Here is an 18,590-nt window from a genome sequence, read left to right as displayed (position 1 = left end):
TTACCCAGTGCAGCCTGAAGTCTCCAATCAGAACTGCAGGACCAAGACTTCTCGCAGGATTCATACTACAACCAGCATAAGAACCCTAAACAAAAAGTCAAAATAAATATTTATAATTAAAAAAGAAGTCAGTTGCGATAAAATTTCTGCAGCTGGTCAAGCCTCAGACAGTATTAAAAAAGACGTACGGTTGAACTTGACAAGCTGACCTTAGAAAAGAATAAACAGGGTGACCACAAGGGCCCCCAAGGGTTGGGAGGACTCTCAGTTCTAGGGTTCAATTTCGTAACAAGAAATAACTAAAATTATTTTCATGAATCAATCGAAAATTTTATATGACAAAATAATATCAAACAAAATACATTGACTTTTTCACATTTTTGAACTGTTTTGATGTTTACGATGGCAGTTCATCGTTGATTCTATTAAAGACAGAAGAGAATAAAAAATCTAAAATAATAAAAATATTGTAAGATTCTTGAAAGTTATTATACGAAAATATAAATAAAATATTCGGATTATAAAAATATAAAAATTTAGATGCACCTATAAGAGAACAGAATTGGCGTAATGGTTTTGTCTTGAGCTTTGCTATTTCCAGTCCTCATCGATTAATAATGAGGTTTTAGGTGTCTTCTCCCGAAAATGTACGCACCTGAGTACCAGACATACTGTATATATCTTAATTACCATTCATATTAGTTTGTTTCTTTTCTAATTTAATTCTTTTAACTACATAGAAATTTCAAAACTTAAGTTTATTTTTTGTAATCCTTCAGCAAACTTAACCATAAATCTTTGTTATCAGACCAAACATGATAATCTGGATAGGAACCAAATAAAAAGAAGGAAATATTAGTAAAATGCTACAAAAATAGCAATACGTATAGCTATGAGATTAATATATTAATAAAATTAATAGCACATAAAGTTTTATTGAATTTTATGAGCAGGAAATCTGAAAGTTTATTCACGAACTATAAGTAAATTTTATGATCTTCAGGTATATTCTATTCTAAACATTTAGTTTCTTCGACAATAATTTTGAGTAATAATAAAGTGCACAAATTTACGTTCTAGCAGTGATAGAAAAATACTGGAAATTCAACACTTTTTTTTAATTGTAGTATATAGCAAATTTTCCGATAAGAAGCATAAAGTGAAGTTGTTTATGAGCAGAAAAGGGGTAAGGTGATTCTGGAATTTAAAGTCCTAAGGACGTCAAAATTAAAAAAAAAAAACTCCATCTGTACCCATATTAGATCTATTCATATCTAAAAACTGTGATGTGCTAAAATTTTTCTTTTTGCTTTTTCAAAATTATTTAAGGCGAGGTTTTTAGGGCCAAATTTTTTTCAGAGTTGCCGTGTTGAAATGTCAAATTATTTCTTAGTTAAATTGCCGAGGCTTTTACGGTTTTCCGTAAAAATGGTTCTAGGCATTTACCCTCTTGGCGTTTACCCTCCCCGTAAAGTAATCCCCTAGAAATACCCCTACGAAAACTACCCCCACATAAAATACCCCCGGAATAAAACACGGAAAATACCCCCGGGAATAAAACTGGAGGGAAATACCACCCCCCAGAAAAATACCCCAAGAAAATATTCCCAACGAGAATACCCCCCGCGGAAAATACCCATCCTCAGAAAATGCCCTCCGTTGAAGATACCCCCTAGGACAACCCCCCAGAAAATATCCCCGTGGAAAATATTCCCCACGGAAAATACCCCCCGCACAACTACTCCCTCTCGGGAATTACCCCCGCGGGAAAAAACTCCCACCCACGGAAAATGCCCCTCAGAAAATACCCCCCCGTAGAAAAAAACCCTCCCCCACAGAAAATACCCCCGGAAAATACCCCACAGAAAATATCACTCGGAAAATACCCCCCCCCCCCCCGAAAACACCCCCTGGAAAATACCATCCCTGGAAAATACCCTCCTTGGAAAATACCCCCCTTGGAAAATACCCCCAGTTGAAAATAATCCCCATGGACAATACCCCCTACCGGGTATTAACCCCCGCGGAAAATACGCCTCCCCACGGAAAATACCCCCTGGAAAATACCTCCACCCAGAAAATACCCTCTGTGGAAAATTCACCCCTCCCCCGCAGAAAATATCCCCGAAAAATACCTCCCGGTGAATACCCTTCCCCCCCCCCGTGGAAAATCAGGCTTTCCAAATTTGAGAATTTTATTTGAGTTTTTTCCATAAGGAGAGGGGGTTTTGTTACTTATGTATTATGCGCCATTCCCTCAAGTTTACGCTGTGTAAAACTCAAGAACAAACTGATTTCGTCGTTAGTTTATTTAAGCTAAGCGCGAGACAAGACGAAGACAACTAACACAATAGATAAGAGGTGTAAAGTATTTAGACATTTTGAAGTCAGAAAACAATTCTTACTTAATAATATGTCGAATAATTGTACCTAACACATTTTGCATGCAGACCCGCTATATTTTATCCCCCCCCCCCCTAATGTGCAAATATGTAGCCCAAATTTGTTTCTAAAGTAACGACGAATCTAAAGAAGAAACCGGTTTGTCCTTGAGTTTTACACATCGTAAACTTGAGGGAATGGCGCATAATACACAAGTACTATTACGTATATGAAAGGAGTCCACATAACATTACTCTTTACGCTAAAGTTTTGACTCTTTGTCCTATTTCTTTAAGAATGATTCCTTAAACACAATAGCCGTTACTTTAGAAACAAATCTGGGCTATATATTTGCACATTAGGGGGGGGGGGTAAAGTATAGCGGGTCTACATGCAAGGTGTGTTAGGTACAATTATTCTGAATACTATTAAAGCATTGTTTTCTGACTTCAAACTGCCCAAATACTTTAACCCCCTCCCTTACGTGCAAATATAGCCCATTATATATCTCCCATCTATTCTGTCACGTGTCTTTGTCTTTTCTCGCTCTAAGAAAAAAAAAACTAACGAAGAAACCTGTTTGTTCTCGGGTTTTACACAGCGTAAACTTGAGTGAGTGGCGTATAATATATCAGTACCAAATTCATTCTCCCTACCGGAAACATAAAAAACAAAACTGAATAAAATTCTATAATTTGGAAAGCCTTTTTTTCTACGGAAGGGGGTATTTTTTTCCCGGGGGATATTTTCTGCTTGGGAGGGGTTATTTTCTGGGGTTAGGTAAATGCCGGGGGGAGGTAGACACGGTCCACCGAAAAATATCACGAACAATCTGTTTCTTCCCCAAAACAACTACACCTTCTGTTTCCCTATGCTATTAAATTATTTTTTACTGATTTTTCTATCAAGTTTCAAATGTGTGACTGCTACTAATAAAAAGAGCAAAACTTTTGTCATTAAAAAAAGAACTTCCAATTTCCTTATTTTTAAAGATGTGCATGGAGGTTTAAGTTTCCATTTAACCACTCAAAATAATTAAATTTGATTTTCAAAGTTAATTTAACATGATGTTGATAACTATAACTTTAAGAAAGTGAATTTTTCAACTCCAAATTGAGTTTGTCAGGTTTTTAGTTCCTATTGTGATTTGTTCAGACAAGATTAAAGTCTCAATGCTGATGTTAGGATCAGACTTCTAGCCATATTAATCGATCCGCCGTAGAATCATGAATTGCACTATTTCAATAGCTCTTTTTCTCTATAGACGGGACTTTTTTTTCTTTTTTTTTTGCACAAGACTTCTTGAGTACCGAAATTTCTTGGATATTAATACTTGGTATCGTTCTAAGAGAGTGCCTAGACAGGATTATTATTTTTAATTACCATTAAATAACATGCTTTTCATCTTCAAAAATTTGATATTCCATTTTCAGTGCTAAGAAGACTTCCTCCCCGTCAAAGCTATGCTATCTAAGAACCGTAGGCTGGGATCAACTTCCAGGGAAGGACCTCGCAAAAAAAAGGAAGAAGCTAGGTAAATATTCGTAAAGAATTAAGATTTGGGGAAGAGGTGAGCCCAGAGGCCTCTTGAGCACGTTCGTTATTACAAATGTACCTGGGTAAAGTCCTGGGCTCATGACTATTGAACAAATAGTAAGTACCGCCAAAAGGGTCGAAAATAGGGTTGCCACCCGTAACGGCTTTTCTCAAGGTCTTGGGATTTAAGTCCTAAGCTTGAGGTATTGGGGGGAAATGTAAAAAATAGACCTTACCCCCAAAAGTCTAAAATGCACGTTGTTATTATTTATTATCTTGAGATTTTTTAGAGCTTGAAATCTTTTGCAAGTTAGTTTTCGAATCCAATTTCAAATGGTTAAATTCTCATTTGAAGCACTGGCAAAAATTCGAAAAAGAGATAGAATGGTGTATACACAAGCACAAATTTCTACTCCTTCTCCTAGGAGACCCTAACCAGCCCAACTCTTTCAACAATCTGGAAGCCTGAAGAGTTGTATAGCAATGCTTGAAAATATTACATAAAAAAAATTCTGGAATTTTTCATAGAGCAATATGTCAGTTTCTCATTTAATGGGGCAAGAGCCAAGGGATTTTCCTGATTGGGGAGGTGAAACCAGAGATGGACTATATTTATACCTTATTTTGAGGTATTTCCCCTTTTTTATCAGTATGCTTTTGATCTGGAGTCTTGGGATGAAGTCTGATTCTTTGCACAACCTGGCATAACGCCACTATCTCCTGACTAGATCACTTGTTTTGCTCCCCTTTTCAAGCATATATATTGAAAAAATGCGAGCTAATTCTTCAAATTTTTATCGGCTAAAGGGACAAGAGGGTCTTTTATATCCCTTGGATTAAAAGAACTTATTTGATAAGAAAAAGAATAAAGACTCCGCAGAGCCATTGCTGGCTCAAAGGGTGCTGAATTGAAATTTCAGCAGCTTTTTCTTTTACGAGGACAGGAAGCAAGCAAGCCTTACAGCAGCCTGTTTTGGCAATATCCTGTATTGTCAATTAGTCATCAGCCCATTGTGCTACCCCTGGGTTGGAATTATTTTAACTCCTTGAAAAGGTATTGAGGATATATTGCGCTCATTGGCTAAAGTCGAAACGCATCTAAAAACGCAAAATCTTATAGTATTCTGTAGAAATGTAACACAGCCTTTAGAAAAATGTCTTATTCTTGTGAGCTTGCTCCTCCTTCCTAATGGTTAAAAAATCCCAAAGGTACCCATGTTTTATTTTTCTACTGAAAGTTCCAAAACAGTAGGGATTTGTAAAACAATAAAAAAAAAATAAATAAAAAAATTGCAATAAAGTTTCAACGTTTCATTTTTGTTTAAACAAGGGAAAATGAATCTTTTGGGATGGTTACAGTGGGTGGGGAGTAGATGTGGATCTATTTTAACTTACGAGCTTTTTAGCACTTTAGAGATGGTTGACTCCCTTGCTATCCCCATAAATTACCCCCCATATTTAAACTCACTTACAAAAGCCAGGGCTTGAGCTGTGACTACAAAACCAATAGCCAATGCAGGGGATCCGAGGATATCCGTTTTTCGTTCATCCGTGACTGCGAAAATGAAAAACAATAAAATAAAAGTTGAAAAAAACTCAATGCCAAGTGCTTGAGATGGCGTTACATGTTCACTGACAGTAGTTGCGCCCAAAGTTCCACGGAACTGCTCTGGTGTTAGCCACTGAAAGAAAAACATAATCATTGATGTGTACAATTAAAATAAAAATATAACATATGAATATATATCACTAAAATGGGCAATATCCTTATGATGACGTCAGATCAATGAAAAAAAAATATTAATGTCCACTTCTTCCATGTTGAAAAGTGCTTCTTTTCTATTGGTTAATTTTTTTTTTATGTAATTAGGTAACCCGATCACATTTTTCATGAACTGTATGAATTTAAGAGATGCCCAATAGCATCGCTTTTGAATTTACCTCTTGTTTCTACGCAAAATGTTTAGACAGTAGTAGAACGCGAAACCTGATTAGTTCTTTAGTATGAAATTTTAAGCCAGTAAAAAGAATATAACTTTCTTAGTTATAGTATTATTTTAAGTCACAGCATTTAAACTTCCTGCCAGTCCTATGGTTAAACATTATTGGCTAATGATTTTTCTTACTATCAGCCGTAAGAGCTCTTAAATTAAATCAGATGAAAAGCAATAGTAAAATATAACCTTTCTTGTTCTAGAAATGAGTAATGGAAAAGTAAGGATTGGAATATGAATGCAGAGAGGAAAACACAAGTGTTTTATCTTGAAATTAACTTATGTTCTTACACCTACTGAAGGAAATGAGACACCACAAAACAAAAAGTAAAACGTTTGTGTTGGACACTGTATAAACAGAAAATATTTTACGTCACTGGGATGTTTATTAGGACACCTGATTTTAGTGCAGAACCCAATGTCCTTAAGATTTGTCTACCAAATATTATATTACTTATCATATTACTTAATATTATATACTCAAATATTATCATTTAATCATCAAATAATATCATCATCAAATATTATATCATCAAATATTATATTACTTAAATAAGGTTAAGAAGCTTCTAATTTACAAAAATCAGAATAACACTGAATTCTCTTCACGTCAAAACTTCTTTTCAATTCAGACATGTTTTTTTTTAATTTGTTGACATCCTACATTTTACTATAGAATGTTGGGTTTAACTGTTTTTTGAAAGTTGAAATCGTGAAAGGCATGTACAACCTCATCTTACACACGCATAGCATAATACGATTTTGCCAAAGCCTGTTGTCTCCGTGGAGTCACAGAGAGAGAGGGGAGAGAACATACCAAGAATAAAAACACAAAAGAAGATTTCTGCTTTTATAATAAAAAAAATGTTTAAACACAAACCGACACATTCACACTTGTACGCGTATATACACTTTGACAGATACACACACTTGAATTCAGTTCATGATGCTTGGTAAATATGGCTATTATACTGATCCTTTTGATAAGTATACTTTATTCTAAGTATTATAAAAGCAAAATAACAAAACTACTCTGAGGCGTATTTTTTTTCAGGGTAATGTTGCCCTGTCAAAAAGAGTACCGTTCTGTGAAGTGTTACTTATTAGTGCAATTTATCTGATGGTAGAAACGTGGAGCAAACAACAACTGTAAGTTAGAAAACTATTTGAAAATTATTACGAAACAGTCACAGCCACTACTACTACTAGGAACTCAGTGCTGCACAAAGCCACCTGAGGCCAATACAGCTACGCAAACCCGTCCTCCATCCAAGTCTATTCAAAACCTCCTTCTTTATACCTTCCCAAGAAGTTCTCATTTCCCTTAAGTCTCTCCTTATGACATCTGCCCACCCCGTTCAGGAACTACCTACTTTTCGGTGGCTGACAGGGACGCTTTTTGCCAATCTGGGATTCTTCATCCACTGAAGTGTCCTGGTCTTCACAACTTTCCTCTTATTATAGCCCTAGAAAGCGTGATTGGACAAAGCGAGACAGTTCTAATGCTGATCAGCTTAAACGGAGCAGCCCAAAACCCACTAGCACCATGCTCCGCTCATTTTAACAACAAGAACTTTCTTGACTTTAGCGTCTTTTTCTGAAAAATAAAAGAGAATTGAACCTCAAGGCAAGCTGATCCAGCAATTGCACCGATGCACTGTGCTACCACATAGAGAGCTGCACGGAGAAATGGCATTTTTCCAGTTACTGCCATGGCTGCAGTTACAGCAGGATTTATGTGACAACCGCTCACATGTCCAATACCCTGAAAAAAAAGAAGTTTTCTTGATTCAATAATCACTAATAATCAAGAAAGAAAAGAAGTAATGTTATGTACCGGACATGCTACGCAATTGAAAAATATGGAATTGAGACTAATTTATTGTAGACTAAAATGAATTATGTTGTGACAGCATGGAATAAAACACTTTGTCATTCATGCAAGGTTTCTATTTTTATTTATGTTTCATCTGTCGCATATTTAGACTTTATTTTGCAGGCAAGGTTGCGCTTAAGGATGAGGAGGAGGAGTTTTAATATATCCCTTGAGAACCAAGAATATGCAATCAGTGTATCATATGGTAATATTTGGTAAATTATTCTCCTATGGTAGAAGGCTTAATGCTTTTCAGGATTTAGATTTTTTTTCAGCAAAGGTAATTTAAGGTAGATAAGTGAGAAATCATATTCGAAAAAGAATAACACTTATTTAGCAAAAAAAAATCAGTTTTTTTCAAAACCAGCAGGGTAGGTTTTCCTTCTACCTACATAAGTTTCAGCGGTCAACCTTGCTATTAAGTGTAAGAATTCCTCTTTTAATTTATAAATTTAGCATAAATTGGGAGGTTGGGAGGATGTCATAAATAAGGATTTAAAGGAAATGGGAACTTCCTGGGAGGGTGTAAAGAGGGAGGCTTTAAATAGATTAGGTTGGAGGAGGAGCGTGCGTAGCTGTGTTGGCCTCAGGCGGCTTGGTGCTGCAGTGAGTTATTAGTAGTAGTAGTAGTAGTATGACCTCTTTTGCGGCTTTGTTTTATAAAGGAGGCTATAGAAAAAAAAAGTATCAAATGATACACGGACTGTCAAATATTTTATCCTGATTGAGGTATGTTCTGTGGCTGATGATTATTAGCAAAAAATATGAAAAGTCCCAGGATTACAACAGGTTTTTATTCAAAAAACTATCAAGAAGTTTCGCAAATGCTTTGATCTGGTCACGGTAAACACTGTTTGCTTGACCCGTGTTTAGTAAGGTATATCAAGAACATTTTTGCAAAAAAAAATATATATGCGATAACAATTTTAGATGATAGTTGCCTTTCTATCAGTACAAATAAAATATAGTTTTTGAGCTTCCTGGATATTTAAGATAACAACTGCATTTGCATATCACAGTGCAATAACTGATATGAACTTCGTAATCTTGCTGAAATCAATTTTAATAAATTGAACAAAGGAAAGTGCCTAGGATTTTTTTTTTTTTTGAGCTGGGACATATTTCATTACCGTGGGTTCGGTAAAATGCCAGAAAAGCCCGATTACATGGAAAATAAAAACAATATAGGAGCCTTTGTAACTGTTTTTAACTGTCACTGTCAACTGTGTTTGTAACTATCATTATCTATTAAAGGGATTTATTCCTAATGAACTTTTATTTGTTCATTACAGGGAGAAATTGTAGACCTGTTGCTACGTCTAGCTACAAGCTTCAATTTTTTATCTTGATTTTTTTTTAGTTTTGTTTCAAACTGTGCAGATATACTTTTTTTTTTAAACCAGCTTATGTTCTGTACATTCAAATAGCTCTGGTCATTTTATAATAAGTAAAACGGAGATAAAAACAAAAGGAACTGCCTATTCTCAGAAAATTGCATGTTGGATTCAAATAAACCTAGGGGCTTAACTTCTTTTACATCTAATGCTTTTTAGATAATAGCCTATTATGTCGAGTCAGTAACATTAATGAAACGGAGCTAATTTTAAGGGCTTCAATTTTATTTCTATACCGTTAACATAAAAAATACGTATTTATAAATATGTATTATACGTAGAACATAATGTGTACAATATCTGTAGTTCATGGACGTTCCCAAAATTTCTAAGATGACAGTATTTATGCTAGGTTATTTATTTATTTTTTTTTTTAAGAAAGTGTATTATGTTTCACGAACTGAGAACAAAACTACAACTACTTTTTTTTAAACCAGCTTATGTTCTGTACATTAAAATAGCTCTGGTCATTTTAATAATATGTAAAACGTAGATAAAAACAAAAGGAACTGCCTATTCTCAGAAAATTGCATGTTGGATTCAAATAAACCTAGGGACTTAACTTCTTTCACATCTAATGCTTTTTAGGTAATAGCCTATTATGTCGAGTCAGTAACATTAATGAAATGGAGCTAATTTTAAGGGCTTCAATTTTATTTCTATACCGTTAACATAAACAATGCGTATTTATAAATATGTATTAACGTAATGTGTACAATATCTGTAGATCATGGACGGTTAAACTAGGTTTTTTTTCTCCAAATCTCCAAAATGTCGGTTTCTAATGGATTAAAATAATTTCTTTCTTAGGTCTCGAACCGTTGGGTACTTTCCCCACTAAAAATATCTAACTTTAACGGGTTGCCTGTGTAATCAATCGGTGAGGCTGATTTAACTGTGGCCACAAGCTAAGCGGCTAAGCTTTTCTGATACTACTCAGTTAGATACGGTATGCCCTTTAAGACCAGAGTGGTCGATCTTCCAAGGGATTTATTGTGCCATTCCTTTGAAAGTGGTCCCTAATTCCCGAAGTGAATATTTCAAAAGTATGTGCAAATCCGTAACATATCTTCCTAAAGCATCTGGGTAATAGATGTAGCTAGGCAGCAACCGGTTGGTATAAATAGTTTATTTGCTTCCAAAGGTTGTCTTCCTCCAGTAAGAAAGTTTCATACTTTACCAGTATTGTTTATTCAAGGGGTATCTCCCCTAGATTTAAAATCCTATGGGTTATACCCATCTTAACATATATTCTCTCCGATAAAGACAATTTAGTCTCAATAGTATTGCAATAAAAAATTACAACTTTTGGACTTTTTTTTACTTTTTCATGGAAGAACTGGCACCCCTGACAAAACCGGCACCGTGTAAAATGATGGGGGTTAAATCGTTTAGTGATAGTATTTACGCTGTGCCTGTTCATTGTGCTGGACAAGCCACTAAATAGATCATTTTTATTTTGCCCCAATTTAACTATAATATAGTTGAAAATTAAACCCCATTTTTGAAACTTACTTTTTCTCGTTTAATATATTTTGGCTTTTTACCGTCAAATTATTTATAAAGGGGAACTAAAGGAGGAAATGATGTCTTAGGCGAGACTTTTTCACAACGGTTTTGAGTAATTTCAAAATGTCTAAAAGTGGAACAAGGTGAATTGTGTAGTGATAGTATTCCTACCACATCTATTAATAACGCTTGACAAACCACTAGATATCTCACTATCATGTCACCCCAAATCAAAAGACAATAAAATCGGTTTTCAAACCACAATTTCAATCACAGACGTAATACTCAGATTTTTACTCTTTTTCACACTGGCTTTGTCCTACCTTGTTTTCTACGTTTTTCAATATTGTGACGCTTTGACAGTGTTATCTAATAAATCATTTGGGGGAATTATTTGGAGAATTATTTATACTTATTTAGGGGGAAAAAGGAAGTTTTTTTTTATAACAAGCATTCAGTTATTTCAAAATGTTTGAACAATGTGGATGTACCTGAACTAGCGCTGTCAGTCAACCCAAAAACCTAAGATATTTCCACTGGGTTAAGCGGTTCATGTATTGGAGAGGCAGATCGCCATCCTATAAACCAAAATCATGGTATCTGAACAAGTGTTGCAAAAACTAAAGATATTGCAACTGGATTAGGAACCCAAAAACTACAAATATTGTTAACGGGTAAACCTTTTAGAAAACAATATGTATATTACCTGAACAAGTTTTACCATAGTCAACCCAAAAACTAAACAGGTTGCCAATAGATTAGGTGGTCAATGTATGGGCAAGACAGAGCCACATTGTACAAAAACTAAACGCATAATACCCATTGTCATGGTACCACAGTATATATTTCAAAAACCATATTTGCACAAATTTACTAGCATTGCCACAGTCAACCCGAAGACTACAGAGATATTCAACGCATTCAGTGGCCCATGTATTGGTAAGTCAGGGCCATATTCTACATAAACTGAAAGTATGTTATCCATTGAAACAGTACCGTTTTGACAAACGATATTTACATACCTGAACTAGTGTTGCCACAGTCAACCCAAAAACTTAAGAGGTTGCCACTGGGTTAGGTGGTCCATGTATTGGTAAGTCAGGGCCATATTCTACATAAACTGAAAGAATTTTACTCACTGAAACAGTACCGTTTTGACAAACGATATTTACATACCTGAACTAGTGATGCCACAGTCAACCCAAAAACTAAAGAGATTGCCACTGGGTTAGGTGGTCCATGTATTGGTAAGTCAGGGCCATATTCTACATAAACTGAAAGAATTTTACTCACTGAAACAGTACCGTCTTGACAAACGATATTTACATACCTGAACTAGTGTTGCCACCGTCAACCCAAACACTAAAGAGATTGCCACTGGGTTAGGTGGTCCATGTATTGGTAAGTCAGGGCCATATTCTACATAAACTGAAAGAATTTTACCCATTGAAATAGTACCGTTTTGACAAACGATATTTACATACCTGAACTAGTGTTGCCACAGTCAACCCAAAAACTAAAGAGATTGCCACTGGGTTAGGTGGTCCATGTATAGGCAATGCAGAGCCACATCCTACATAAACTAAAAGCATGGTACCCATTGCTTCAGCGAAAAGAGCTTGCCAAATGTTACTTCCCATCATTGTTGAGAACTTGGCCATTTTTTTCACCCGCTCCCACAAACCACTAAAGCAGCCCATATAAGGTCTTTCGACAGACTAAATCTAATTTTTAGACTCTTTGTTCACGGATCAAGTTTTATGGACTAAAGGTGATATTAAGAAATTGCATTAATTCTGTTAGTAGTCTATATCAGATCACTGATAAAGAATATTTTTGGAATGTTTACTAATTGGAAAAGATTCAATTAGCCGAATAATCCAAAATTATTATACAGTCTCACAATAATGCGTTCACACGAGGCCCTCTCCAAGGAGAGGGCCTCGTGGTTAAAATACTTGTATTTTTTTACCCAAAAGTTTTGTGTTACACTTATCTGCAGTTTTCAGCGAAATTTTCTTGAAAGGGACCCTTAAATAGAAGCTGAGGAGAGGAATTCAACTGCTTTCGTACTTTGAAGGTACACCTACTATCAGAATAATATCTGGGACTTTTTTCGGGGGGGGGGGGGTTTACAAAAAACTGAAAAAAACGCCTTATAAATTTGCTTAAATTTATTTTCGTTATGTTTTTACCAGTCAGACAAATATTTCCATGGGGGGGGGTCAAACCCCCTGGATACGGCCTTGCCTACTATAAAACGCATATATGGCTAGGAAACAATTGTTTAATATTTATTTGGGGTTAAGTGAGCAATGTTATAATGTTTGACTGGTTTCACTGGCTTAAATTAGACCAAGTTGTTTACTCAGGCTACATGTGGCAACTTTTACTAGTTAATAATATGTGTCTATACAAAAAATGATATTCCTGCACACGCTTTTGTACGCATTTTGGATAATGAAGCCAAACCCAGAGGAGCATGGCTTTAGTCTTTTTCTGTACTAGGAATATAATTAAATAAAAATGTATTTCTTGCCAAAACACTTCTGTTACTTTAAAAGTAAAATATTTGCAATGTATTCATAAGGACATCACAACCGACAGAATTTCAACTTTGTTTCGTTCTTTTGAGAAAATATTCGGCATTTTTTGACCACTCGCACTTTTTTCGCAATACTTCTTAAAAATTTCTGCGTTTTGGGCAAAGCCGTATCCAGGGGTTTAGTAGGTTTGAACCCCTCCCCCTGAAATGTTTTCTTACTCGTAAAAACTTGACAAAAATGGATACAAACAAATTTTGTTTGCTATTTTTTAGTTTTTGGTACCCCTCCCACTCCCAAAAATAATCCCAGTGTAATATTAATGAAACGGAGGTCAACTACCCAAAAACTGATTGATAAAAATTTGACAAAATTAGTTTTGTCAAAAATTTTATTTACAAAATAGTTTGACAAGAAAATAGTTTGGTAGTTTAACAAAAATTGTCAAAGTACCCAAAAATTGATTCTAAGCATGATTCTAACCACGATTAGAGATTTTGAACGCTCATTTTTGAACACTCCTTTTTGAATGCTCCTTAGTTATAGTTAGTTAATATTAGTTATTTTAGTTTATACTATATATTATTATAGTTATATTTATATAGTTGTATAGTTATTATCATGTATATACAAATATAATGTATATTAGTTTATATTATATTAGTCTATATTATTTTATGTATATAAGTTATGTTAGTTAATATTAGTTTGTTATAGTTAGTTAGCTTAGTTAGTTAATAAAACTGTATTAGCTTAATTTGTTCCTTGGCTTTTGACGGTAGCGATAACAAATGGGGTAGCGAAAATATTATCGTTACCCCACGATTATTTCGTTCTCAAGAATATTGTCAGAACGATTATTTCGTTCTCAAGAAAAGTGCTGATTTGTCGATTGAGATAAAACCAAATTCTCTTTTGAAAATCAACACAGGATCGTATGCATAGATCATCCCAAGGAGCGGAAAAAATTGCACTAAATTACAGAAGATCTCCAAAATTTCGGTTTCTAACGGAATAACATAATTCTTTCATAGGTCTCGAATTGTTGGGTGCTTTTCCCACTCAAAATACCTAGCTTTAATGGATTGCCTGTGTAATCAATTGGTGAGGCTGATTTAACTGTGGCCATAAGCTAAGCGGGTAAAATTTTCTGATACTACTCAGTTAGATACGGTATGCCCTTTAAGACCAGAGTGGTCCATCTTCCAAGGGATTTATTGTACCATTCCTTTGAAAGTGGTCCCCAATTCCCGAAGTGAATATTTCGTAACATTTCTTCCTAAAACATTCGGGGAATAGATAATGCTAGGAAGCAGCCGGTTGGTATAAGTAGTTTATTCACTTCCAAAGTTTGGCATCCTCCAGTAAGAAAGTTTTATATTATACCAGTATTGTTTATTCAAGGGGTATCTCCCCTAGATTTAAAATCCTATGGGTTATACCCATCTTAACATATATTCTCTCCGATAAAGACAATTTAGTCTCAATAATATTACTATAAACAATTATAAACTCTGGACTTTTTTTTTTTACTTTTTCATGGAGATACTGGCACCCCTGACAAAACCGGCAACGTGTAAAATGATGGGGGTTAAATCGTTTAGTGATAGTATTTACGCTGTGCCCGTTCATAGTGCTGGATAAGCCACTACATAGATCATTTTTATTTTGCCCTAATTCAACTATGATATAGTTGAACATTAAACCCCATTTTTGAAACTTACTTTTTCTCGTTTAATATATTTTGGCTTTTTACCGTAAATTACTTACGAAGGGGAGTTAAAAGAGGAAATGATGTATTAGACGAGACTTTTTCACAACGGTTTTGAGTTATTTCAAAATGTCCAAAAGTGGAACTAGGTGAATCATGTAGTGATAGTATTCCTGCTACATCTATTAATAACGCTAGACAAACAACTAGATATCTCACTATCATGTCACCCCAAATCAAAAGACAATAAAATCGGTTTCTCAAACCACAATTTCAATCACAAACGTAATACTCAGATTTTTCCTCTTTTTCACACTGGCTGTGACCTACCTTGTTTTCTACGGTTTTCAGTATTGTCACGCTTAGACAGTGTTATCTAAGTAATTACTTAGGGAAATTATTTATAATTATTTAGAGGGAAAAAAGGAAGCAATTTCTTAGACGAGTTTTTTATAACAAGCATTCAGCTATTTCAAAATGCTTGAACAATGTGGATATACCTAAAATAGCGCTGTCAGTCAACCCCAAAATCAAAGATATTTCCAATGGGTTAGGTGGTTCATGTATTGAAGAGGCAGAGCCACATCCCACGTTAACCAAAATCATGGCATCTGAACAAGTGTTGCCACAGTCAACCCAAAAACTAAAGATATTGCCACTGGATTAGGAACCCAAAAACTACAAATATTGTTATCGGGTAAACCTTTTAGAAAACAATATGTATATACCTGAACAAGTTTCACCATAGTCAACCCAAAAACTAAAGAGGTTGCCAATTAGATTAGGCGGTCAATGCATTGGCAAGACAGAGCCACATTGTACAAAAAATAAACACATAATACCTATTGTCATGGTACCACAGCATCTATTTTAAAAACCATATTTGCACAAATTAACTAGCATTATCACAGTCAGCCCAAAAACTACAGAGATACTCAATGGTTTGGGTGGCCCACGTATTGGGAAGTCAGGGCCGTATTGTACATAAACTGAAAGAATTTTACCCATTGAAACAGTACCCTTTTGACAAACGATATTTACATACCTGAACTAGTGTTGCCACAGTCAACCCAAAAACTAAAGAGATTGCCACTGGGTTAGGTGGTCCATGTATTGGCAATGCAGAGCCACATCCTACATAAACTAAAAGCATGGTACCCATTGCTTCAGCGAAAAGAGCTTGCCAAATGTTACTTCCCATCATTTTTGAGAACTTGGCCATTTTTTTCACCCGCTCCCACAAACCACTGAAGCAGCCCATATAAGGTCTTTCGACAGACTAAATCTAATTTTTAGACTCTTTGTTCACGGATCAAGTTTTATGGACTAAAGGTGATATTAAGAAATTGCATTAATTCTGTTAGTAGTCTATATCAGATCACTGATAAAGAATATTTTTGGAATGTTTACTAATTGGAAAAGATTCAATTAGTCAAATAATCCAAAATTATTATACACTCTCACAATAATGCGTTCACACATCTAAGACTTCAGGGGCATTTATTCCAAGGAGAGGGCCTCGTGGTTAAAATATTTGTATTTTTTGACCCAAAAGTTTTGTGTTACACTTATCTGCAGTTTTCAGCAAAATTTTCTTGAAAGGGACCCTTAAATAGAAGCTGAGGAGAGGAATTCAACTGCTTTCGTACTTTGAAGGTATACCTACTATCAGGGTAATGTCCAGGATTTTTTTTGGGGGGGGGGTACAAAAACTTAAAATACGCATCATAAATTTGCTTAACTTTATTTTTGTTATGTTTTTCCTAAATTTACTCTAATGTTTGACTGGTTTCGTTGGCTTAAATTAGACGAAGCTGTTTACTCAGGCTATATGTGGCAACTTTTATTAGCTAATAACATATGTCTATACAAAAAACGGTATTCCTGCACACGCTTTTGTACGCATTTTGGACAATGAAACCAAACTCAGAGGAGCATGGCTTTAGTCTTTTTCTATACTAGAAATATAATTAAATAAAAATGTATTTCTTGTCAAAACTCTTCTGTTACTTTGAAAAGTAAAATATTCGCAACGTCCTTATAATATTTTCAATATCTGATGTCCTTATTTGCATAAGGACATCAGAACCGACAGAAGGGTTATATTTAGGTTTGACCCCTCCTCCCACAAAATTAATAAATTACAGCAAATTTGGAGTTTGGATAGTTCAATTACTAGAACCACTTAAAAAACTTCTTCGAGAGAAAGCCCCCTCACTCACCCTGAAAAAATGTTTGCTGTATTAAACTCTCTTGCATGACAATCTGACACAAATTTCAACTTTGTTTTGTTCTTTCGAGAAAATATTCGACATTTTTTGACCACTCGCACTTTTTTTCGCAATACTTCTTAAAAATTCCTACGTTTTGGGCAAGGCCATATCCAGGGGGTTAGGGGGTTTGAACCCCCTCTCCCCTGAAATGTTTTCTTACTCGTAAAAACTTGACAAAAATGGATACAAACAAATTTGTTTGCATTTTTTTAGTTTTTTGGTACCCCTCCCACTACCAAAAATAATCCCAGTGTAAAACACCCTCCGAAAAATAAATCCTGAATACGACCCTGATTTTGGGTGTTTTTTACTTTTGAGAAAAGAAATTAAAGTACGTAAAAAATTTAAGCATAAGAAGAAAAGGTAAAATTTAGTTTCGTATATATGTTACTGTGAATGTCCGAAATCTGGGTCATGTCAAAACTCACTGGTTGACTTACTTACTCACTTGACTTAAGTCCATCCGGCCTTGGTGGTCGTCTCGGGGCCTCTCTCCTCACGAGCAAATGTATTTGTTGCCTATACTGCTCTCTGTTTTGTGTCAATCAGAGAAGACCAGGGAGGTTGCAGTCAGAGAAGTTCTTTTTCCAGCCCTTCGGAGGGTGACCGCGTGGGCGAAAACCTTGCATGCGATCTTCGAAGGCAATTTTTGGTAATTGGTCGTTGCGCATGCACTGGACGTGGCCAAGCCACCTGAATTCCTGGACACGGACTCTGTTCAGGATGGTAGTGTTATACGGAAGTCTTTTGAGTAGGTTGGCATTAGAGACTCAATCTGCGTATGTTATGCCAGCGGTTCGACGCAGCAGCTTTGTCTCAAACTCGACGAGTCACGTGAAGTCATCTACACTGACTGTCCATGTTTCACAGCCGTACATAGCTATAGGAATGATGATGGGGCAGAATAGTTTAAGTTTTAACTTCACGGAGATTCGATTTTGCTTCCATATTGGCATCAGAGCTTTGAAGCTGGCGCTGCCCAGAGCGAGGCGTCTTTTGATGTCCACTGAGTGATTATTATCTCTCGTGATATGGCTACCCAGATATTTGAAACTATCTACCCATTCTATTTCCGCATTAAGCCTTATTTTTAGCAGGGATGGGCTATTGAACCTTGACACGCGCATGGCTTTCGTTTTATCCTCGTTAATTTTCATTCCAAAGGTTCCTGTAACTACTTCCAGGTTTTCTGCTTTGGTTTGGTGTTCAGCGACGGATCCAGCGAGCATATCGATGCCGTCTGCGTATGCCAGCTTGTCGATTACGATCCCTCTTATCATTGCCCCGTTGGTTGCTTCAACATGCGACATTACACAATGAAGGAAGAGATTAAACATGTGAGGTGAGAGGATGCACCCTTGCAAAACACCAA

At 35.6% G+C, this 18,590-nt stretch overlaps 1 protein-coding gene across 2 annotated transcripts in view; it reads right to left on the bottom strand.

Annotated features, from left to right (window-relative positions):
* Nucleotides 1–16,279, bottom strand: part of LOC136033950 (aquaporin AQPAe.a-like) — a 32,421-nt gene extending 16,142 nt beyond the window's left edge. The window contains exons 1-4 of one of the 2 annotated variants that reach the window (XM_065714974.1): nt 15,991–16,279; nt 7,534–7,677; nt 5,391–5,600; nt 5–85 (exon numbers count right to left, since the gene is read on the bottom strand). In XM_065714974.1, the coding sequence (XP_065571046.1) occupies nt 5–85; nt 5,391–5,600; nt 7,534–7,677; nt 15,991–16,206 (651 nt within the window). In that variant the 5' untranslated portion in view covers nt 16,207–16,279. Of the gene's footprint in view, nt 1–4; nt 86–5,390; nt 5,601–7,533; nt 7,678–12,175; nt 12,446–15,990 lie in introns of those variants that run through there. The other variant, XM_065714973.1, reaches the window with a different exon arrangement.
* Nucleotides 16,280–18,590: the final 2,311 nt, after the last annotated feature.

Source organism: Artemia franciscana, chromosome 12 (assembly GCF_032884065.1).
Source record: "Artemia franciscana chromosome 12, ASM3288406v1, whole genome shotgun sequence".
NCBI lineage: Eukaryota > Metazoa > Arthropoda > Branchiopoda > Anostraca > Artemiidae > Artemia > Artemia franciscana.
This window is presented reverse-complemented; position numbering and strand designations above follow the sequence as displayed.